This window comes from Antechinus flavipes, chromosome 2 (genome assembly GCF_016432865.1).
Source record: "Antechinus flavipes isolate AdamAnt ecotype Samford, QLD, Australia chromosome 2, AdamAnt_v2, whole genome shotgun sequence".
NCBI lineage: Eukaryota > Metazoa > Chordata > Mammalia > Dasyuromorphia > Dasyuridae > Antechinus > Antechinus flavipes.
Window position 1 is genome coordinate 553,265,107 of NC_067399.1, and position 24,241 is coordinate 553,289,347.

The window sequence follows — 24,241 nt, forward strand, 5'->3', positions numbered from 1 at the left end:
CTCCATCAAAAATCAAGAAATTAACAGTATAAAGAGTTAAGTTTAGAAGTTCTCTAGGGTTACCTGTGACTCCTCCTTTCTTTTGTTTTTGGAGGAGCATCTTGATGTCTGTTTCTCTTCTCTACTATTGCCTGTCCTTGAGGATTAAAGGGTATGCCAGTGGTGTGTAAAATCTTACACTGTGCACAAAAGTGTACAAAATGTTTAGAAGTATATGCAGCTCCATTATCTGTTTTTATTGCTTGTGGCACCCATAATTGCAAATGCTTGGATAAGGAATTCAGTCACCACTCAGGCAGTCTCTTTTGCTGCTGATATTGCAAAAGTGAATCCTGAAAAGGTGTCCACTACAACATGGATATAAGACAGACGACCAAAAGATTTATAATGGGTCACATCCATCTGTCAAATGTCATTGGGTCTCAAACCACAAGGGTTCTTCCCTGGAGGCAGTGTAGGAGTGTGGAAAGGAAGGCAAGCTATACAGGCTTTTACTATGTCCATAGCTTCCTCTTTTGTTATCCCAAACTGTAGACGTAAAGCTTGAGCCTGTGATATTTAGAATGAGATTCTTGTGCTGCCTGAGTGTTGGCTAACATAGTGAGAAGGCGATCTGCCTCTGAGTTTCTATGAAAAATACCTAGAATACCATTATAAGAGTAGACATGCAAGAGGTAATATTTACCTGGACATTTTCTCTCTCTCCTGAAATTCCTTAAAAAGCTGATATATGTTAGAAACTACATATTTTATTTGGGCTGTGGCAATTCTTTTTTTTTTTTTTTTAGAAGAATCGCACATGAGTAACCTTTATTGGATTACTTGTTGTCTAGGGGAGGGGAGAGCAGAGGAGGGAGAAAAATTTGGAACACAAGGTTTTGTCAGGGTGAATGTTAAAAACCAACTTTACATGTATTTTTTTCCTATAAAACAAAAATTTTAATAGGCGTATGTTAAAAATTAAGATAATACAAAATTGTTAATAGGCACACATTAAAATTAATATATAACATATAACACAAAGATTGTTAATGGGCACATATTAAAATTAACACATAATATATAACACAAAAGTGTTAATAGGCACATATTAAAATAAATATATAATACAAAGGTTGCTAATAGGCATATTAATAAGGGCATTTTGGGTGGCACAGTGGCTAGAAGGCTGGGCCTGGCCTCAGGAAAACTCTCTGGTTGTTGCTCAGTTGTGACAGCCATGTCCAGCCCTTGTTGTCCCCATTTGGCCTTTTCTTGGCAGAGATCTTCCCTAGTGGATCCAGTGGATCCATTTTGTCAGATAGTCAGAGGTAAAATGACTTGTCCAGGGCTAGGCAGGATGTAAGGCTAGATTTGAATTCAGTTCTTCTTGACTCCAGGTCCTGTGCGCCATCTCTCTCTCTCTCTCTCTCTCTCTCTCTCTCTCTCTCTCTCTCTCTCTCTTTTGTGAGTGGATTGGGGAGGAGACATTTATTTGGTCACTCCAAATACAGGATTTGGAGGCACAGGAGTCAAGGGCATGTTACAGTGTGCCTGACCAGGGGAAGTACAATGGCAAGTGAAAAGAACATTGACTTTGAAGATAGAGGACTTGAATGAAACACTTGAGTCTTGCAGTGTATCCTTCAATTTCTCATCTTTGTTGAAGTAGTTGTAGGAGGAGTTGGGTTGAACTGTATTCTCTTACTTTACTATGTTGTCTAGTTTCTCCTTTTTCTACTTCTCTTGACTCCTGTTGTTGGAGATCAAATTTTTTGTTTAAGTCTGGTTTTTTCCTTAGAAACAGACGGAATTCCTCTATTTCATTAAATGTCCATCTTCTTCCGTGGAAAAAAATACTCAGTTTAGCTGGGTAGTTTATTCTTGGCTGCATTCCAAGTTCTTTTGCTTTTCGGAATATCTGATTTCAGGCCCTTCGATCCTTTAATGTTGAGGCAGCCAGATCTTGTGTGACCCTTATTGTGGCAAATTGGTATTTGAACTGTTTTTTCCTGGCTGCTTGTAAAATTTTTTCTTTAGTCTGAAAATTCTGAAGTTTGGCCACAATATTCCTTGGAGTCTTTATTTTAGGGTCTTTTTCAGAAGGTGTTCGATGAATTCTTTCAATGCCTATTTTCCCTTCCGGTTCTATTACTTCTGGGCAGTTCTCTTTGATGATTTCCTGTAAAATAGTATCTAGGCTCTTTTTTTCATCATAATTTTCTGGTAGTCCAATGATCCTCAGGTTATCTCTCCTAGATCTGTTTTCCAGGTCTGTTGTTTTTCCAACTAAATATTTGACATTTTTTTCCCAGTATTTCATTTTTTTGGTTTTGCTTGACTGATTCTTGATGTCTCAATGACTCAGTCATTTCTATTTGTTCAGTTCTGATTTTTAGTGAGTTATTTTCTTCATTAGCTTTTTTTACTTCTTTTTGTATATGTCCAATTGAGTTGTTTTGCTCTATGAAATTTTTTTCCATTTCACTAATTTTTTTATTTTAAGTGAGTTATTTTCTTTTTCCAATTCGCAAATTCTGTTTCCCTGCAATTCTTGGGAGTTTTTTATCTTTTCCAATTCACATTTTAGGAAGTTGTTGCTCTCTTGCATAGCTTCTCTTTCCTTTCCCCATTTCTCTTCTAGTTCTCTTTTAAGGTTTTTAATAGTCTCTTCTAGGAAAGCCTTTTGTATTGGAGAGCAACAATTGTCTGGAGACTGTCTGCAATTAGTCTCTTCAGGGTTGAAAAGCTATTCTCTTTCTGTATAGAAACTATCAATCGTTCTTTTGATTTTTTTACTCATTTTGTTAAAGCCTGTAAGGTCTGCCTTCAGAGCCAGGAGGTTACCAGCTTCCTCTGCAGAGCAGTGAAAGGTATATGGACGGGTAGCTGTCTTGCCAAGGGGCTACAAAAAGCAGCGAGGTACTGGAGTGCTCTGGTAAAGAGTTCCCCACCCAGGAGTAACTCAGGCCTGCAGGGCTGGGCTGGGAAAGTGCCCTTCAAAGAACCCCCGCTGTGTGAGATAACGACTGCCCTGGGGCTAGAAGCTGAGCAGGGAGAGTTTCACTACCCCAAGCCAAATCTCTCCTTGGGGCTGTGGGTATTTGCAGCTGAGCAGTGAATGGATTTGCAGGGACCAGAAGTGTCTGCCGAGGAATCGCAGTCAGCAGGGGAGATTCTATTGCCCCAGGCCGAGCCCCCCACTCTGCCAATTAGAGGCTGCCCAGGCTGTGCCCCCCTGCCGTGCAGATTTGTAACTGCCCCAGCAAAAGCCCCGTACTGCAGGATGTGGCTGCAGGCTGCCTTACAGTCTGCCTGAGTCACTTCCAGGTTTGAGGGGTTACAGCCAAATCTCATTAGGTTCTGGTGTTTTTTAGAGGACCCTCTGTTTCAGGCTTTAATCTCTCTGCCAGTTTACTGCTTTGTAATCAAGGCAGAGCAGTTAGCCTATAGCAGAGTCGTCTCTATATCTTCTCTAGCCACAGAGATCACCCCTCCCCGCCCCCTCCCCCCCCCCCCCCCAGCCCCTGGTCTGCTCAGGAAGCTAGTCTCTCCCTGCCTGTGCTAGTCTGTTCCTGGCCCCTCAGGACAAACCTTTCCTGGCGAACTTCCAAATTGACTTTGGCTGGTAAGTTGTAGCTTCTCATCTTCATGAATTTAAGCAGTGAAGAGCTATTTTTGAGGCTGGATTAAATAGTTGGCTATGAGGGGAAGGAGAGGAGCTTAGAGACTCGTGTGTGCCTGCTCCGCTATCTTGGCTCCGCCCCCGGAAGTCCCTGTGGCAATTCTTTGTACCACTTTTACTGAATAAACCAAATCAAATATTATATTTATATCTCCTGGATAATAAATAAGACCTAGCATAATTTCATATAACTCATTCTGTTGAATGAACTGAAAGAAAGTTCTGACTATTCTAAGCTAAGTCAGGAGAATATATAGCACAAATTTATCTTTGGAAGCATCTGTAAAGATGGTTGGTCCTTTAAGAGGAACCTTAGAAACTTTTTCTTCAAAAATCCATGGCCAATTATGTAATAGTCTGGTTATCTTTAAGGGAAACCCGTGTATAAAATTTGGAGGTGTGGCCAAAAAAATTTGCCACTCTGGGATGGTTTCACAGCATACATTAATTTGTGCATTGGTATAAAAGGTATATATCTTGTCAGGTCCTATCCCAGATAATTGTATTATTTACTTAATGGCCTTTAATAATATTCTAGATGCACACACTAGGTAAAGAGTAAAGCTTTGTTCTGGTTGTGCTGGGAGGTTCACCTACTTTATCACACTGTCTCCTTGAGGAAGGACTGCTGTGGGTGCCTCTGGTGTAGCAAAAACTTGATATTTCCAGGGGTTTTTTGAGAGACTCTTTCAACCACATTGGATAAAGCCAGTTCAATCTCTCTCAGAGCCTCTTGGGCTCCTTTTGTAAACTGGCAGGGTAAACCTAAAGCAGATCTCCCCTTAAAATGTCATATAATGGTTGTAATGGATAGGTAGTTAAGCCTAATACTGGACTCATCCATTGGATATCTCCTATCAATTTTTGAAAGTAATGTAAGGTGTTCTCTGTTCTTAAGGAAAGTTTTTATACTGTAAATAACTTAGGATATACTTCATATCCTAAATATTGAAAAGGAGTGTGCCTTTGAATTTTTTTGAGGCTATATATAATTGGTAGTTCCTTAGTGTTTCCATGGTCTTTTATAGACATGCTTCTAACATTTGCTCCTCAGATGCACACCCCAACATATCATCCATATAGTTTAATAACATAACTTTTGGAAATACTTTTCTTACTGGAGTAAGAGTAGCAGCCATATACATTTGATATATGGTAGGGCTATTTTTCATTCCCTGTGGCAAAACTGTCCATTTATATCTTTTATAAGGCTCAACTAAACTAATGTTGTATACTGAAAAGGCAAATCTTTTTATATCTTCCTTATCCAGAGTGATAGAATAGAAACAATCCTTAATGTCTATAACCCAAAGAGGCCATTCTCTAGGCAATTAAGTAGCAGATGGAAGTCCAGGCTGAAGGGTTCCCAAGTAAGGAGACCAAAAAGGTTATTGGTTGCCAATAAATAGGATTAGGGACATAAGCATTAGGGCTCCAGCAGGGTCAAAGAATGTTGTGTTTAGATTGCGATCAGTTAAGAGTATTGTAATACCGGCTGCTAAAACATAGTTTCCATCTGTTCATTTACTTTTCTCAAATCAGTCAACATCCTCCATTTTCCAGATTTCTTTTTTTACAACAAATACAGGGGAATTCCAAGGATTTAAAGAAGGTTGCAGGTGTCCTTGATCGAGTTGCTCCTGTACTATAACTAATAAGGCCTGAATTTTTTCACTGGTTAAGGATCACTCTTCCACCCACACTGAATAACTTATTTTCCATTGAATAGGAACAGATGAGAGTGCCCACAGAACTTCCACAGCCAAAGTACTCAATAGTAATCCTAACTGTTGGAAAGTGTCTCTTTTTTGCCTTGCCTCAAGACAAAAGAGAACAAAACCGTGCTAGTTAAGCCCATGGTGTCACTGCCCCTCCCACTCCTCTCCTCCTGCTGGTGAAGATGGAGTTGAGGGAGGAGGATCTAGAAGCAGAGGATCCCCCAAGGCACATGCAGGGCTTAGGCAGAAGTGAAGATGGTTGAGAAATTGAGAAGCGCCATGCCCATCAAACCTTTTAGGGCAATCCTTATCTCCCTTCCTGCCCTCCTAGCATAGCAACAAACAATATAAATAAACAAAATACTTTAAAAGACTTTCTAAGCTCTGTCCCATGTGCTGTACTCTCAAAGGCTACAGGCTCCAACCCTCTTGCTTGTTTTTCTCCACATGCTTCCTTGTTTGATATCCTATGCTAAAAACTCTCTTTTTCTTTTTCTTACATGTGGAATTTCTTAAAGGCAATTTTATCCTATTGTATTCAATTAGTTGTTCTTCTATTGCCTTCCACATTTCTGGTTCTAAACTCTCTTCCTTAGAGAGTCACAGAAATGTGCACTCCAGAGCATCTGAGAACTCAGTGATCTGCTTCTGCATTATTAACAAATCTTACTTTTCTACCAACCTAACTAAGTAAGTATGCTTCATACTTCCCTCAGGAAGGAGGGAGGCTCTGTTTTAATATTTGCCTCACTTTGGCTGAAAAACAAAAGTAACTAGATTAGCTCTTACCAAATCTTCCCTCTTGCCTATTTTTATACTTGCCTTATTCCTAAGGTCACCGAGACTCCTCCACTGAACTCACCAATAGTGTCAAGCTGCTGTGTACCTTACTTTCTAAGGCCCCACATTTGAACGCCAAATGTTGCATCTGGACTAACTTTCTGAAGGATCTTGATATCAGCTAGAGTCCTTCGTCTTAGAAGAGTGAAGAGATGGAATTCACATGGATGGTCAAACACAGAGCCCATTTATTCCAAATTCTCTCAGCCTTATATAGCCTCAAATCCTTATGTAACTATAGTAACACATGCACTAACTATGTACTGCACATGCGGGACCACATAAACAACTTGCTATTGTATATAGATGAATCTTTGCCATTTGGTATCACTCTGCCTTAATTACAACACAGGTTGTCACTGCCCCCTGACTTCTCAGGAAGGCTGCAAGTTCCCTCTGGGTTGAAGAGTCTTTTACCTCACCCAGAATTCTCCCACTATCTGTGGCTCTCTATATAGAATAAACAAATCCACAATTTTAGCACACAATTAATTGTAATTATAATAATAGTAATTATCTCATACAACTTTTTTAGACTCCAGCTGCTTAAAGTCTTCCAATCCCATTTCCAGTACCCATGACCAAGAACACCAGTTCTTGTCAAAGGGAAAGTCTTCTTACAGACTAACCACTTAAGAGTCTCTCCCCTTCTCATCAGTTTTTTGCCCTACCTGGGTCATGCACAACTTAATTGATTTCAAACTTTTCTCTTAAATGGGCAACACATAAAAGAGCAGAGGCAGGAGACTGATAAGAGACTTAAATGCCTGTTCTGACTGCAGTCCTCTTCTCTGTTTGAAAGTTTGCCTTGATCAACACCTGCTACAACCATCCAGAAGTGATAGTGCTACTTGCAATTCCTCAGTGTGTGGACCATGCTTGGGGAGAAAACAACAGCAATAAAACAAAAAATGGGGAATTGTTAAGGGACAGGTCAATTCTCTGAGAACCTCCACAGCTGTGGATCATAACATCTGAAGGAGTTTCAGAGCAGCCTTTGCTGACTCAGGTGTTGTGGATTGGGAACGAGATAAATTGGAGGCAGAGACAAGAGGAGAGAGGTCAAACGATGCAAAGGCCTCTTAGTCAGAGAGGTCTCCTTGTATCATCCTCTCACAAGAGGAGATCCATTCTGGGTTGGATCTCCAGCAGCCACTGTCAGGTGGCTCCTCTGTGTTTCAGCAGCAATCTCATGTATTCCAACATTTCTCAGCTGATTTATCACCTGATCCAAATTAATCCTCTATCTTTACTCGCCCACTTCTGTTTTTGCTTTCGGAATTTACCAGATTGGAGGAGTTCCCAAAGTGAGTCTAAGGGATCATTGAAGAATTTATCCAGAGGGCACCTACCTGAGAATTCAGTATAGGAGAGACTCCTCACAAATGAGCGCCCCCCCCCCCCAAACTGTGTGGGGCAGTAGCCCTTACCCAAATTAAAATTAGAGAATCTTAAGATAAAAAGGGAAAAAAGGCTTTATGATCTCACTAGAAAGGGTGACTCCCAACAGACAAGGTGTCATTAGAGGAGGACAAAATGCAAACTACAAAAAACAAAATTATATAGACCCTAACCAGAAATCCCCAACCCCTTTCTGACCTTTTCTCACATTGGCTGGGGAGTTCTAATTTACCCAAAGCCCAGAAACAAAGAATAGTAGTCAATAACATACTCTTTACTGTATTAGGTACTTAAATGCTAATGAAAAGTTGGAGGGGAAGGGAGAGACAGGAAGGAAATGTTTGAAGTCTCAAGATCTTTTCTGTATTAAAATGTAAGCTTCTTAAGAGTAGAGACTCTTTTTGCCTATATCATTACTATTTATCACAATACCTACCACATCTTATATGCTTAATAATGCTTAATGACTGATTCTATGCCTTCACTCTCATCCCCCCTTTCCATATATCCAACAATATCGCTCCTCCCTCTGAGAGTTTGTCACTGGCCAATGAGGGTCTAGTCCTTACAGCATGCACAAAATGTTCTTTCTTGTGTGAACCCACATGGAAGCTTGGTGAGTCTGCTTTCAGAAATGTGTTATTGAGGAACCTTATTTCAAAGCATGTACAGATATCCTCAAACTGGCTCTTTCAAGTTTACAAAAGCTTTTAAATTGGCTGAGCTAGAAATGAATTTGCAGCCCAAAAGCTTCAATAGACTTTTGAGTGAGGAGGAAGTAGAAATGAAGTAAACCTCCAGGTGGAGGTTTTGAATTGAATTGTGGAGTGGAGAATTGAAAGTAACTGAAGTGACAATGGCTTCCTATTTGTTGCTATGGCCCTTTCTCCCCATCTGTTTACCATATGACCATGAAGGTATAGTGTCACCTATTTCTCTGTTATGTGTGTTCTTTTTTTCCTCTTACATGAATTTATATCAAAGATGAAACAAACCATGTTATGATCTTGAGAGTTTCAAAATGTTGAAAAGCCATTCGAAGTTTGGCAATTGGAGTCCTTTTCAGAGATTGTTGGTAACCTCAGTGGAGGAATCTGTCAAGAAGGGATCTACTTGATCCAGCTCAACAGTGGACTGATCCAGCAATCTATAGGTCTCACTGTCCTACAACTAATAAAACAACTCATCCATCAGTTATACCACAATCCCCAAAAGTGAACTTTAGAAGGAGATGGAGGAATATTTGGGGTGAATACCTTAAGTTTGAGTTCATTCATCCAAGGACAATATGAGTATATAGAGGAGACAATATACCTAGGTTAGAGAGATTTGTCCTTGCTATACTTTTTCAATAAATATCTCATCTGGGGGAAAAATGCTGAGTGATGTTAATTGACATTGAAGAGAGATCATGGGGTCAAAATTGTACTGGAGTAGTACTCTCTGGTTGAATGCAACAGAGGGAAACACATTGGAGAGAAGTTTGTGTGCAATAATAATAAAAAATTCTCTATACTCCTGCCCCAAACCCTTGATGTTACCTCTAGAATCATCAGGGGAAAAAATAGCTGAGTTCTGGAAACCTAATCCATCTTTGCAGAAATGAGAGGTGGGAGCAAAGTTTAAGAGTGTGAGCTCAGAGCCTATTACTACAACCATAAATCTTTAAGACTGGAAAAGGGGGGATCCAAAAGGAAGTGGTGATGGGGGAGTCAGTTCAGCCTATTCACATGAGAAGAGTCTAAGCATAGCTAAAGAAATCATAAAAAATTAAGGCTTCTTTGGGACAACAGAAAAAGGGGTCTATTTTCTGGAATGATTTCCCACAAAAAGACAGTAACATTCCTGATACCTCTTAAAGGTCTAGACTAGAATCTTCCTTTCCTATCTAAAAATATTAGATATTAAGACACATTTCTACATGAAGAGCAAAGATAGCTGTATATCTATCAAGATTTATTAGATAAGTCTCTAGTGAGTTGAAATGTTCAGAGAAAGTAGCTGCATTTATTCATTCAAAGACAAGACTTGAATGCTGGTCTTCTTGCTTTGAGGAGTGTTCTCTATCCTGTATGCAGCACTGCCTCTGTAGGAGGCCACATTTACAGGTAATGTTACAGAAGGAATTCAAAATTCAATTAGCTCCCTAGCCAAATAGAGAATCTTTGAGAAAAAGAGAGCCTCTTATATACCTTTTACATTAAGTAGGCACTAGGTTTAACTGAAGGGTTATTGGTCCTCCACAGAATTTATTTTCCTTACTTTAAGATGAGGGACCCTGTCCCAGTCCTATATTCAGATGCTTCATGGCAAGAAGCTTTGGTATGAGAGGCTGTGCCTCTGATAAACTCCAGCTGTCGTTCTAAACTAGTAAAATCCAACATCTATCTTTCAAGGATTTAGACTAGCTAAATTCTGAGAAAGGTGCACTACTAGAAATTTATCCACCAGGAAATGAACCTAAAGCATGGAGTGATTGAATGTTCATATTGGGAAGAAGTATCCATCTCACACCAATAAAAGCATGTTTCTTTCTTCTTATTATTAGTGTTTTATTATTTTAATACTGAAGAAGGGGAGGTCAAAGAAGGGGATCAATTTTTATAAAAAGTATTGATTTTCCCCTACCTCCCTCAGCCTCAATCTAAATAAAATTCTAGGGCATTCTTCTTCCACTTATAATTATTTGGAAGAGGGGAAGAATATAAGTGAACTTAAGAAGAGTAGAGGAAAAAAAACTGGAAACAACTTATCCCAAAGTACTGGTGATGAGGTCTAGATTTGGGGTACCCAAATGAAAATGAGATATAGTGGAAGGTTCGGGGTACAGGGAGTCAAATAGAGCTCCCCTACAACCCCTTTGGATTTGGTGCAAGGATACGGAGTTAAATGAGGTTTAGTAGCAGCGAAAGAGTCCCCTGTAAAGGAATTTACAGACCCAAAAACTTAGATGGATGAAAGAAGTTTATTATACGGTTTGGAAGTAAGGTTAAAGTCTAGTTAAGGAAATAGGTGAAGGTAGAAAAAAGGGCACCGGAAAGAGGATTCCATTGAGCAGAGAGTCCTTGGTGCCAGGCATGGTGCTGGCATGTTTAGACCCTCTGCAAAGCGAGGACTCCAGCTTGGCTTTTTTATAATGAGAGATTTTAGCTAAAGGGACCCATGGGTGGAGTTCCAATTGGCTCCTCCCTGGGTTTCAGTGAGGGCTAGAATTTGCTTAGTGGTGGTGGGGCAGATCATTATAAGGGGGGCTGGGACAGCCCAAGTTGGCTCAGATCTGATGGGGGCTGGGTCAAGCCCGTATCTATTGGAATTCAAAGGGATGCTTTTGACCAGGATTTGTGGATCAAAGGTCCTAGTTTCCTGAAGTGATAATGCATCAGCTAGGAGGGGTTGGGACTCAGAAAGGAATAAATCAATCTGAAAGGACTAGTTTCTTAAAGGGACCACAACCCGCATCACTGGTTCTCAAATTTTCTTGTCTCAAGATCCCTTTATACATTTAAAAATTGAGGACTGTCTCAAAGGACTTCTGTTTTATATAGATTATATCTATTGATATTTACCTGTTGTAAATTAAAACATTTTTAGTATTTTTATGAAAATAATTTTGACCTGGGAACCTTCTGAAAAGGTCTCAGGATTTCCCAAGGCTATAGTTTAAGAACCACTACACTGGTGAAAAGAAAAATAAATTGTGCCATATGGAATATCATTGAGCCACAAGAAACATCAAATACGGGGAATTTAGAGAAGCAAGGGAAGCTCCCGATTTAGGAAAAGACAGCAAAACCAAAGGAACATCCATGATGACTTAACAATTGTAAATGAAACCAATATTAAAAGTTAATACTAGGTCCCGGGAATGATCCTGATTTTTCCCCCCAATTAAGGGAAGATATCTCCTCTCTAGGGAGAAACGGGATACAGCAGGGATGGAATGGTGCATTTGTGGTTAGTTGTGGTTGCTTTGTAAATTGGTTTCCTTTTGTTATGTGGGAGGCTTCAAAGAATCAGAATAAAGAAAAAAAGAAAGAACAAATAAGCACTTTTAAGCCTTTCCTAATGACAGGAGTGACAAATACAAAAGCGAAGCCCTGTCCTAAAGAGCCTAGATTCTAACGAGTGAGACAACGCCCAAAAGGCAGGGGTAGCTAGGGAGAAGCCCTGAGAAGACTGGCCCGCTTCCACCAAGAAGAGCTCATCTGATCAAAGTTCAGAGGAAAGGGGACAGAGAAGAGTAGTGGCTGAAGGGACTGCCAGAGGGTAGGCAGCGAAGCAGCAACCCCACCCCCCACCCCCCACCCCAGCTCTCCTTGGGGAGAACTAGATCAAGGGGGAGAGCTTCCCTCTCCTTCAACCCAGACCCTCGCTACACGCAGCGACCCGCTAGGGCTCCCTAGCAGTGACCGCCCCTACCTCCTGCGCTGACCTCTCACCCTATACCCAGCCAACCCAAACGCCCTCCCACCGCCCGCCCCGTGATTGGCCATTTCCTTTTCCTTCCCCGGGACCTGCTGACCGGCTGAACCAATGGGATGGTGTGGTGGCGCCAGCGCGATTGGGTGAGAGGCCTCCGCGGGACTTGCCTCGGTACTGGGGCGTTGAAAGGGTGAGTTATCTGGGGAGTCGCCCCCCCTCTATCTCCTCCGCAGCCGGTCCCTCGACTAGGGGCGCAGAAGCGGCTCCTTCTGGGTCCCCCGCGGGCCTGGGCATCATCGGGAGAGGAGGAAGAGGTGGTGCGTGCGTCCGAATTCGGCCTCTTCCGCCCCGTCGGGTCTCCTAGGAGACCCTCGGTGCCGCCCCGGGCGGGGGTAGGGGGCGGCCACTGGCACAGTTGGCGAAATCCGGGTAGGGGACGCGAATGCGGGGCGCGGGCCCGCAGGGGAGTGCTGGCCCCGGCGCGGGCGGCCGGCGCCTGCCGGCCCTGAAGGTCCTTGCCTAGAACCATCATAACTAATAAAGAAAACGAAGATGTGTGAAAACGAAATATGGCATCCCCCAAAGTGAGCTGGGGTGCTTTCCCCCCCCCCCCTTTCCACCGAGGCTGTTCAAGCATGCTGCTGGGTAAATGCGGACCCTCAACGGAAAGTACGCTTTGGTACGGACACGGAGCCCACGTCCTGTAGTCGGGGATTGAGCTGTATTTTAGCTTCACCTCTGACTACAGGGTGCACGCCAAAGGGCCGCCTCCCCCCGTTCCCCTTACTCCCATCCTCCCTCTCGAGTGTCAACTTGGAGGACCCCAGGTTACAAGTCCGGGCACAGAAAGTGTGGCCCCAAGTGCCCCGAAGTTAATTGCATTTCGAAAGAACCGCCCTTGTGCCACGAACGCCGGCTCAGGGCGTCGGAATCCCGTGCGAATTTTAGCATTGGCGGTGCCTTGGTGAGAGGTTTAGTTCCCAGGTCTCCTGTCTTCCATTGTGCTCCAGGTGCTGCCCCTTCAACCATTAGGAGACAGAAGATTGGCCTCGAGGCCAAACAGGAGTGGGGATTGGGGGAATAGGGGGAAGGGAAAAGCAAGCGTTGGTAGTTAGTTGGCTTTTTATGACTTGCCTGACTCTTACACTGGTAGGCTCTTCAAACAAATGGTCTATTTGGCAATAGCAAGTAGTAGGGTTTGTTTTTAATCGGGAACTGGAAAGTTTAATGCATTCAGTCTGGATTAAAGTTAGCCTGACTTTTACTTCTTTCTCCCAGGTAATTTGATTGCATGAGTTTGAAGACTAAAATCCAATAGGAGATATGTTGTAACATATGAGTCACAAAGAACATGTGAGTCAGAATATAATAATTGGCCTCACCCTGTTGCCTGTATTGCAGCAAAGCAGTTACAAAATCATGATTTGTATTACAGTTACCAGAAAGCTTTCTAGAAAGCCAGTTTTTGTTATAATTAAAATGAAACAGGAGTTATCATAATTATGGCATGGATGATATCTTTTCCCTCTCCTAGGTTACATAATTGCCTAATACTATTTTGAAAGTTACTTGCTTTTTCAAAAAAATTAATTTCCCATAAGGATAATTCAAGAACATATTCAGTATTATAACTGAAACTCCAGCAGTAGTAAATAAAGTGAGCCAAATTTCTACAAATTTGCATATCAGAAAATCTCAGTAGCAGCATACAGCTTTATTACTGCTTGTTTAATAATTCTACTTAAGTACTTTGTTAGATCTGTGGTCTCATCTAGGATCCTAGGATCTAGGATCTCATCTAGGATTCTTGAGCAGGTCCTAATCCATTCATGCCTTTGGTAATAGCTTCTTAAAAGTAGTGTTTGCTTAATTCTGAAGGCATCATCTTAGTACTCATCATTGGGGATATTTCAAAGTTGATTTTGGAGTTCTTAAATATCAGGTTCTAATAACATTTTCTAATTAGGAATCTTAATTCTGGGACAGTATTTCAAAATTATAGAATATTTTTGTTTTTGGCTGAAAGGGAGAAACACTAAAACAAATTATGGTTAAATGAAATGAACAGAAGCTGAAAAAAAAGTTGTAAATTTCTATCAAATTGGCATACATTTTATGAAATTTCAGTCTTATCAAAACAGTAACATGTTTCTGTTTGTCACTTAATAAACCTCTTTACTAGTAAAAGATATTGTTTAGTACAGTAAAATTATTGAATGGGAATGTAGTTCTTTAAAAAGGAACTCTGGATAATTCTTCTGCAAGATAATAATTCTGCATGTCATGCGGCAGATGGCTAGTTTATTTCATCATAAGATGATTCTAGAAGTACCTGCCTCACAGTTTAGTAATTGAATATGCAATCATTTGCTAATCATTCTCTTAACCAAGCCAGTCTTAAAAGGATTGTGTAGTGTATATGTAACCAATAAATTCCATAATCAAGGATCTTGTTTTGCACTGCTTCTTTTGTCAATAAAATATTTTGTCCTGTGGAAGGATTGGTTGGGTTTTCATTGGCCAGCATTAGGGTGAAATGCAGGAAGAGAAGACGGGTTTCTTTTATCAGTTGAGCAAAAAGCCAGCAGTTGAAAATACACAAGTATATACTCCTTTTTTATTCCTTCCACAAAGTTTCTTCCAGTTTAAATTTTTATTGTAACAACTGTGTTTGTTTCTTAGGGCTTATAGTTATTAGGGAAAAGGATATAGATGACCTCATTTAATAAGGAAATGGATAATACATTTAATGTAGGATTTCTTCTAGGTTCTTTAGGATTGATAAGTGTGTGACTTGTTAGAATCACAACTGTTCATCTCTTTCCATTTTGGTTTCAGGTACTAAAGATGAGACAGAAAGAAGTGTTGACCAAAACCTTCCAAGCCCCTGCTGTTGTTTGTAGTTCTTCAAATAGTCACATTTACATGTTTAAAAATGACAATTCAGACTCAGATGAACTGTCTGAAGAAGAACTAAATGTGGAATTGAGACCAAGGGGAAAGGAGCGACAAAAGAATGCTGGAAAAGAGAGAGTAGGGGATGTGGTATTGCTAGAACGAGAACTCACAGAAGATGATAACCTTAACAAACTTGCTCTTCAGTATGGTTGTAAAGTAAGACTCTATTCTACTTTGGTCATAGAAATGACTTGGCTTCTTTATTTTATCAGTTGTTTCAGTTAAATTTAATAAAGTTTACTAAATATTCTGGACACTTGTTTTCCTAAATTTTATCATTTAAAGCAACAGATCCAGTAGCATAGCAATGAAGAACTCTGCTACTACCCTTAATATAGATTATAACCTCTAGTTTTATTCCCTTAGGGATTGGGGGAGAAGAAATTTTGATCAAGGATCATGTTGTGACATTTTTCCCCCCTAGAAACTGCTTCTACATTTTCCCTATTCTGAAATTGTAATTATGACATTTCTTTAGATAAATAGTATTTCATATGATAGGGCTAGGGAGAGAAGCTTTCCTGCATTTGATTATGTTCTTGATTTGTTTTTGTTCTTACTTTCTCAACTTCCGTTGTTGATTTGTAGTTGTTCTCAACAGGTAGAATTATAGCTTCTGTCTATTATAACTTGGGTTTTTTGGTTTTGTTTTGTTTTGTTTTTTGGGGTTTTTTTAAATTCTATGACATCTTTGTAATACTGTTTTTCTTTTTAATTGTATTTTTTTATAGCATACAGAACGATTAACAGTGGGGAAGTAAGTAGGAAAGCATTCATAGAATTCCTTGCATGTTCTCCACAAATCAAAACTACTTATTAATTTAACTTTGTTAGTACTATGTTTCAGATTTTGTCAAATTTGGTTGTGTGGCATTCACAAAAGCTAATTATGTAAACTTATTCTACACACTTGGAGTGCTTATTATAATGAAAAATATCTGAGGAAAACAGTCATCTAGTCCAGTCCTTTCATTTTACAGGTGACTTCAGCCTTAAAAGGTTATATATCTTTCTCAAGTTCATACAAATAGTAAAAATCAAAGGTAGGATTTGAATGTAGGTTCTCTGCAGCCAGTGCATTTACCACTGTACCTCTCTCAGTGTGGGGGATTTTTATGTTTCTCTGAATAAATGAAACTGTGGTCTGGTAACAAGGATACAAATATTAAGATTTTAATTCTTTTGGGAATTTTAATTTTAGTTTTCTATATATGTTATTTTCTTATCTATAAGATGAAAGGGTTAGTCTAGATCAGGGTTTTTAGCTTTTTTTTTGTATCACAGACTCCTTTAGGTCTAGTGAAGGCTATAGACCTCAAAGTACTTATCAAAATAGAGGATTACTAAGGAAATTAATTCTGTGGAATACAATTATTACATTTTTTTTCAGAATATTAATTAATTTTTCTCTGAAAGCTCATGGATCCCAGTCTAAGAACCCTTAGTTTCTAGATGACTTTTAAGGGCCCTTTCAAGATTTAATATTCTGACATAATTTGCTTTTCACTTCATAATTACCATCTATACCTCTTTTTTTCTTTGTGGGAAAGAAAGTGACTGAGAGTAAACATTTTCTATATTCTGTACTACCAAAGCCATAAAAAAAAATAGAAGTATCTTAGATAAATTCTATAGTTTACATAGAGCTTTCACATATGTTCTCACAACAATCTTGTGAGATAAGTAGACCAAATAACTAATTTTATTTAATCCAAAAAAATCTGAGGCTTAAAGAACAGAAATAACTTGAGTAAGGAGTTGCATAGCTAATAAATGAATAGGAGGGCTAGTGTTATACAGTTTAGGTCTTTTGACTTTTAATCCAATGTTCTTTTGATTGTACCATACTACCACTTAAATTAGCTTTGTCAAAATAAAGATGTTAAACTAACTTAGACTGTGCCTAAATAGGTCAAATTTCCTAAAATAGATTGGAAAAATTGCTTCTGGTTATTAGAAAACAAATTTTTTGACTAAGTGATCTCAAGCATCTTATTTAACATATAAGTTAGTATTTATGATTGAGTTATACTGAATTTCTTTTCCTCTCTATCACCCCAGTCTATTAAATTAAATGACCAAGTAGTTTAGAAACAATTAAAACTATAGGACAGCTGAATTAAATAAAACCCCAATTCAAACATCTATTGAATTTATTTAAAAATTTAATTTAAAGGAATTGTGTAATGTGATATTCTAGATAGTCTTTTTGTTTTTCAAAATATAGAAGAAAATGTATATTAGCTTTCTGAATTTGAATGAACGTGATCCTTTGAGTGAACTTTATAATAGGAATTAGCTTGGGGGAAGTATGTTTAGAGTTAAAAACATCTTTATCTTAAATCTTAAATTGAAGTAAGTTTGTTCAGTAATAAGATGAAAGTAGTTTTTACTGGTTAATTTGTAGTATATTTTGGCTATGTAATAAAACCACCCTAACAGACCGTCTTTTGGTTGGTTGAATGATAATCCTATGTCTCCAATTCTCACAAGTAATAGTTCAAAATTCCCAAAGCATATGAATTTTTTAGTTCTTTTACATTTAAAACCTACATATACTCCATAGCATGTTTGGGAGAAGGGGTATAAGCAAATAGGATAACACTATGAAATTAAGTAAAAATGTAGAGTTACTGTCTACAAATTTGAGAATCATTGACTTTTGTGTTTTGGGGCAAAATGAAACATTCTAGGTGAAGATAATACCTTAAGTACAGTACTCAAGTCATTCCTTTTGGTTTTTAGTTAATGAACATTTGTTAGGTCAATAAATTGTGTTAGTAATATCTTTGGGGTGCATTTATCATGAGCTTAATGTGTCAGTAGAGGGCAGTGTTGTCTCTAAAAATAAAGAAAAGTACACATGGAAAACCGTTCATTTTAAGTTTAGGGATTTTAGGAATTTTATTTTGTTTTATTTTACTAGATATTAAATAGCTAAATATTTTTGTTTTCACAGTTTCATCTTATTCTGACTTCTAGCAAATAATAGCTAATATTTTTATTTCATTTAGTGCTTTAGTTACCTCATTTGATAATGCATATTATATTAGAACTATTAAGAAGTCCACTAAAGTAAGGGTTTATTCAATTAAAAAGAATATTTGCTGTGTCTTATAGTATTTTAGGCACTTGTGGAATTTTTGAAGGAAATTTTAAAGTACTTATTTTAATATGTATTATTTCTCTTTTTTCCCTTAGGTTGCCGACATCAAGAAAGTAAACAACTTTATCAGAGAACAAGACTTATATGCTTTAAAATCTATAAAGATTCCAGTAAAGAATTATGGCATCTTAACAGAGACAAGCAAGGAATTAAAACCCCTCCAAACTACATCTGAGTCTAGGTTGACGTTCGTTGAATTTCCAGACTCAGATAATGCAGCTACAGAGACTAATTGTGCACAATCCAACCAACTGACAGATTTTTTTAAGGGGATTGATCAAGATATTGAAAGTGCAATACAATCAGAAATCTATTTAAATCAAGATTATTGCATAGAAACCCCAAACCAGCCTTTGCTTCCAATTAGTCAGAAGACTCTGATGAATGGTGCAGACTGTGGAATTCAATGGTGGAATGCTGTTTTTATCATGCTTCTGATTGGAATTATTTTACCAGTGTTTTATGTGGTCTATTTTAAAATACAGAGCACCGGAGAAACCACTAGTAGCTTGAATGGAACTGTAGGTCCCAATGGCTCAATATCAACCAATACAATTCCAGGCAAAGCCCTAGAATTGGAGATTCCACTGAAAACTACAATTTCTTCAGACAATTTTGGACCAATAGAAAGTTAAGCATATCTCTTCTTTAGAAAGCAATGAAGTCTGGGTCTCAACTCTAGTAACTGGGTTCTCTTTGGGTATGTGTTGGTAACTTCCTATAGGTGAACAATTCATAATGATGATCTTTAGCCATTTACTTGGATTTTGTGAAAAGAAGCCAGGACAAATTATCTTGGCCACATTTATCTTTGTCTCAGGTACCAGTCATACATATGAAACCACTTTTTTAAGGCACCTTATTCCCTAGAAATTCTTTTAGAAATGTGGTTGAAGCTAAATTTCCTACATGGAGTACCATTTTGGTATATAGTATTTAAATGCTTTTTGAGTGTATCCTGTATTCTGAAAGTTTTTCCTCCTTAATTGCAAACAAAATTGGTAAACACTAAAGGAGATTATATAGTAAAGTAGAACTAGCTGCAACTTCTATGCCTCTATTCAAAATGGCATTTTTGAATATTCTTTGTGTTTTTTAGTGTTAAATGCTAGTAATTATTAATCTTGGATAATATTAAAAAGTCCCTTTTATGCTGGGCATTCTGAGTGACTTAACAGCATGTTGCTAGAACAAAAAACCATCTATGTGGGTAAAAGTAATATGGAAGTGTTTGTGGCAATAGCTAATGTTTTATTGAGTGACTCCTCATTTCAGATTTAGTTAGCTTTTGAGAACCATGGCTGATTTCATTGTAAAAATTCCATCTAATTGATCAGTGTCTTTGAGAACTGATGGCAATTTGATCTTTGGGGGTCTGATGATAGTATGGTCCATAGTATATCAAATCTTTGGATTTGTAGCTGTGGTATCCAATGATTTATAATGGTAAATTTAGCAAGTGTAAAGAGCCAAGCATTTGGAGGAATATTATTAATAATATTAATACTTTGACAGAGGTTACAAGATCTCCATTATTTGATCCACTTAATTGTGGCATTCACTTTACACTTGCTTAATTACTTGTTTTTTGACACATGTCCTGGCAGTTCTTATTTAAATCTGTGTTTTAAAATTATAAATCTTAAACTGCTTTAAATCTTTTTTCATATTTGAAGATTTTTTTTGTATATTGTATATTCAAATGTACTTAAAATAGTATTTTACTACTTCCACTACAATGTTAGAAATCTTAAATTATCTTATTGATAGTGTTAAATAGCACTGGATTATTTCTCTGTTAACTACTGTTCATTTCATCTGAGAGTTGGTTCTAGAATTTCAGGTAAATTCTGATTATATATGTTTTCATTCTTTATGTAAAGTTACATAATTAAGTTTGAAAACTATTTTGCTCTCTAGATGATTGGGGGATAGGGAGTATTAAAAAAAAAATCTCCCTTATAAAGTTTCAGCAAGGATACAGTTGGTGCTGTCCTTCTACTGTGGCTTTTGATAAGTAGTGAATCATATACTAAGGTCTTTTAGCCATGTTTGGGGCAGCTGTCCATACAGATAGGGGAAAGGAAGAGAATTCAATTCCTTTCATTAATCCCTTTTTAACATGCATTCGTATAGGGAATACATTGTTCAGTCCTGCAGATGTTGAGTTGGACTAATACATTTTCGAATAAATGATGCTAGTACAATCCTAAGTAAATATTAAGAATTCAGACCTTTACTATAACTACCACTGTTAAAAGGACATTGAAAGAAAGTGTCATTTAAGGTATATCTATGGATAAAGTCAATCTCTATTCTATCCCTATAAAACTTAACATTTTGAATTGTACTCATAATACCTTCCTTTTTGCTTTTTTTGTATAGTATCCATCCTTATTGTTAATGTTAGGGTAAGGCTTGGGGTAAGGCTGCCAATAATATAACAGGCCCTGTCTCACTTTTCCTGTTTTGTGCTGTGGGTGGGTGGTACTGAATACAGTAGATTAATTGCTTTGAATCAGGGCTCTAGAGATTTGGAGCTGCAGTGGAGAATATAGAAGAGAACTTCAAAGGTAGAGATGTGATTAGTATCATGACTGCTATGCTCAACATGTATTGATCCTATTTGGTATAACTTGAAAAAAAATCTTTGTAGAGAAAAAAGCAAAACACCCTAAAATATTGACCATTTATATATTTGACATCTTTGAGCATATTGGTTTATCCTTTTTTAGTTTACTAGCCTTAGAAAGATTATAGTTCTTTTGATATTTTGAAAAGTCTATTATCTTTTATGAGATATACTCAATATAAGAATGATTGAGATTCTTGTTATCCTTTTTTTTTTGGTGGATTTCTGTGGGAATATAGTGATAACCCTTTTTCCTATAGCAGGTTAAAATTGTATTAAGAAATTAAATGGCACTGTCATTTGGTGAAATTGTCTTCAAGGTAAAATGAAAACATAAAACTGCTATAATAAATGTTTTTTATTTTATTTAATTATATAGCCAAATATTTTAGCATGCTGTACCAATAAGATATAATTTTTTTTTTAAGGTTTCTATAATACTTGTCCTTATGAAGCACATTAGGAAGGGTTTGGAGTCCTCCAAGGAATTCATTTTGCCAAGTAAAGATTGATCTTTGCTTTGATTTTCACAAATGATATACCATGACTTTTTCTATGAGGGAAAGTTGGTTGTATCTCTTTACCATACTCTTCCCCACTGGTTTTTTTAAAAAGGTTAAAATTTCAAATTGAAAAAGTCACCAAAAGAACACACACACACACACACACAATTGTGGAAATATATCTCATGAACCTGTCTTTAAATTTCTGAATGTCTCCGAATGTGAGGTGCTGGCATGTTAAATGCAGTTAATGGGATAACCTTCAGGACCGTGGTTTTCTTTTTTGAGTTGGTTGTGGCTTATAGTGGCTGTTTTAACACCTTGTATAATATGTATAACATTCTCTTATTAGGTACCAGTAATGTATGAAATACATTACCTAAGAAAATATATTTGTGTTAGTGATATCAAATTTTCAGTGCCTTCAGAAACTATTTTAGGGTAATAACTTTTTAAAAAAATTTTCATAGTATCCATGATTAAGGAGTTCCAGTGCTCTGCTTTATGTAAATCTAATTAATCACCAACCCTGTCAGGAAAATATTATTCCTCTTTAATAAATGGAGAAAAATAGCACAAACCTAAGTTATTGACACTGTGCAGCAAAGCTGAGGATCAAGACTTGACCATTATGTCTATTACCACCCAATCCAGAAACCATACTACCTCAGAGAAAGGTATTTTTCTGAAATTTGCACTTTATTGTAAAGATTGCTCCTGGTTGAATAAAACAAAAGTTGAAACAAAATGGCTGATTTTTAAGGATGTTTTAATATTTTATTTATTTTGCTATCTTATTTTTCTTTACTTTTCAAGTTGTGTTAACATGAATATGTTGATTAATGACTAGTATTAATAGTATTTTGTTTGTAAATGCTGTGATCATAAACCTTTTTTTACATAAATGTCAGGATAACTTCTACACTTGAATTAGTAACCTAAAGTCTTTAATTGCTCTTTCTGGCATTAAGAAATATGAATCCTCACATTTTTCCCCAGTTCTAGTGGTAAACATAATTAGAGTCTAACAAAGACAAAATGATTCCACATTACACTGAATCCTAAATTGAGTTCAGAAATTTGGGGATTTGCTTGAGAGAGATCGCAAATTCTATTTTAAGCATTCATCCATTTTCAGGAGGTAAGGAATAGAACAAACAGTTGCATAAATAGGTGATAAAACTTTGTCAAGGAATCCTGCATATACTGTATGGCAAGTTATATTATTTGAGTAATGTAAAGGCAGGGGGAATCTCTAAACGTATTTCCCTCTATCAAATTGGTAACCACAGAGTTATGTGTTCCAATTACAAGGGCAATTGCATCAACCACCTTTGCTTTGATTATACAGATCTGGCCTAAAATTATTTGCATAAAATTAAAGCAATTTGCTTTGAGTCATCTTTAATCTGATTGAAACAAATATTTCCTCTAACTGCAGATTTTTATTTATATTTTTCCCCCAAAATCTTTTACAGGGGATTCATCCTAGTTTGCTAGTTATTATTCTCAGGAATTCTTGTTTGTGTGTGTGCCCTGGACCTATGGGAGTTTGGTGAAGCCTCTGGACTGCTTTTCAGGATTTTTTAATGCATAAGTTAAAGATAGAAAACTAACCTATTGAAATCTTTTTCCCACTTAAATTTGTATACCTATCCCCATCACATCTTTCCACATATCCTTTAAGTCCACTTTACCCTACTCTGGATTTGTAAACCTATCTGTATATCAGTGAGGGAAACAAACTTGCCTGGCTGTTATCCTATATGCTCACAATGTTAGCAGTCTACCTTGATTTCTCATACTTTATTTGTTTTTCTGATATCTTTAAATGCCGATTCAAATACATAATTCTTTCTTGGTAATATACCACTATGCATCATGAATCTCTTCATTATCCTTTGAGTGACTTGTAACTTTAATTCTTCAAAAATGAGTATTCGTATTTAATAACTGTGTGTGTGTGTGTAGATAACACCTTTGTTTCTGAGAGACAAGTTTGGAGGAGTCAGAAAAGTCACTTGGTGTAATGTTCTCTCTAAAATGTAATGTTCTTTGCTGAGGTTTTCTTGGGGTCTCTGAAGGCAGCCTTCATTTCAGTTCAGTAATCACAAGTACAGCCAGAGGTAAAAATCCAAATCCTTTATTGTCTCCTTCACTTGGGGTTCGACTAGTTTTCTGGAGGCTTTCTGGAGTCTTGGTTTCAGTGGAGAAGTGAAGGAGGAGAGCCTGCCACCAAGATAGTGTGAGATGGGATGAATCTGCGGGAGTCCAAGGGTTTGTGCTCCAACCTCCAGCCTTTTGTCCGCTTGTCTCTGAATCTCTGAATCTCCCTGGCTGAGGCTTCTAGCCTATATGCTCCATGTTGAGTACAAACCAATCATCATATCACTAGGAAACCATTATTTGTTGTAGGATTAAATCAGTGCTAAACTAGATTTAACCATTGTCTCCTCAACTCCACTTAGTACCTTGTTTCAAGTTCTGGTCCATAACATCTGCTTGTAGGATGAAATCAATCATACTGAACCATGCTAAATTAGATAACTATTATCTCTTATCAATTCCACTGACTTTGTACCTTGCAAGAATCCTTTGTTTCAAGTTCAGAGTTCTGGCTCATAACAACTTGGAGGAGTTGTTTTTTTTTTTTGTTTTTTTTTTAAGGAACATTTTTGTCTTAACAACAATTAAAGGCCCTTACTCCAATTTTTACCATCCACAATGTCTAACATTTAAATACTTATATAATTGGCTTTCTGTTCAACTGCATAAAATTGTCTGCATAAGAAGACATTTGTTATCTAGATTTTTCCTATGCAGTTAAATCAATCTGAGTAACAATGCATCTTATTTAGGAGACTGGTGGTCTGGGATTCAATGTGATCAGTACAATTTCATTTATAAACAAGAACATCTGAAGTAACCTTAAGGCAT

At 37.5% G+C, this 24,241-nt stretch overlaps 1 protein-coding gene across 7 annotated transcripts; it reads left to right on the forward strand.

Moving 5' to 3' along the window:
* The first annotated feature begins 11,914 nt into the window (after positions 1-11,914).
* LYSMD4 (LysM domain containing 4) lies at positions 11,915-22,052 on the forward strand. 7 transcript variants are annotated; one of them, XM_051980998.1, is made up of 4 exons: positions 12,242-12,724; positions 13,324-13,398; positions 14,884-15,159; positions 18,205-22,052. In XM_051980998.1, exons 2-4 carry the CDS (start codon positions 13,381-13,383, stop codon positions 18,802-18,804), a joined length of 894 nt encoding a protein of 297 aa, XP_051836958.1. In that variant the 5' UTR covers positions 12,242-12,724; positions 13,324-13,380; the 3' UTR covers positions 18,805-22,052. The 7 variants fall into 7 exon arrangements, with proteins under 7 accessions (XP_051836962.1, XP_051836958.1, XP_051836959.1 ...); XM_051980999.1 differs by having other exon boundaries at positions 12,242-12,629; XM_051981003.1 differs by lacking the exon at positions 13,324-13,398 and adding an exon at positions 15,735-15,760 and having other exon boundaries at positions 18,205-18,268.
* Positions 22,053-24,241: the final 2,189 nt, after the last annotated feature.

Excerpts from the sequence above, each read along its gene's own strand:
- LYSMD4 (XM_051980997.1), top strand. The coding sequence starts at position 12,695 with ATGCGGACCCTCAACGGAAAGTACGCTTTG. Across the intron at positions 12,725-14,883 it reads TCAACGGAAAGTACGCTTTG|GTACTAAAGATGAGACAGAA; the intron begins GTACGGACACGG and ends TTTTGGTTTCAG. Across the intron at positions 15,160-18,204 it reads CTCTTCAGTATGGTTGTAAA|GTTGCCGACATCAAGAAAGT; the intron begins GTAAGACTCTAT and ends TTTTTCCCTTAG.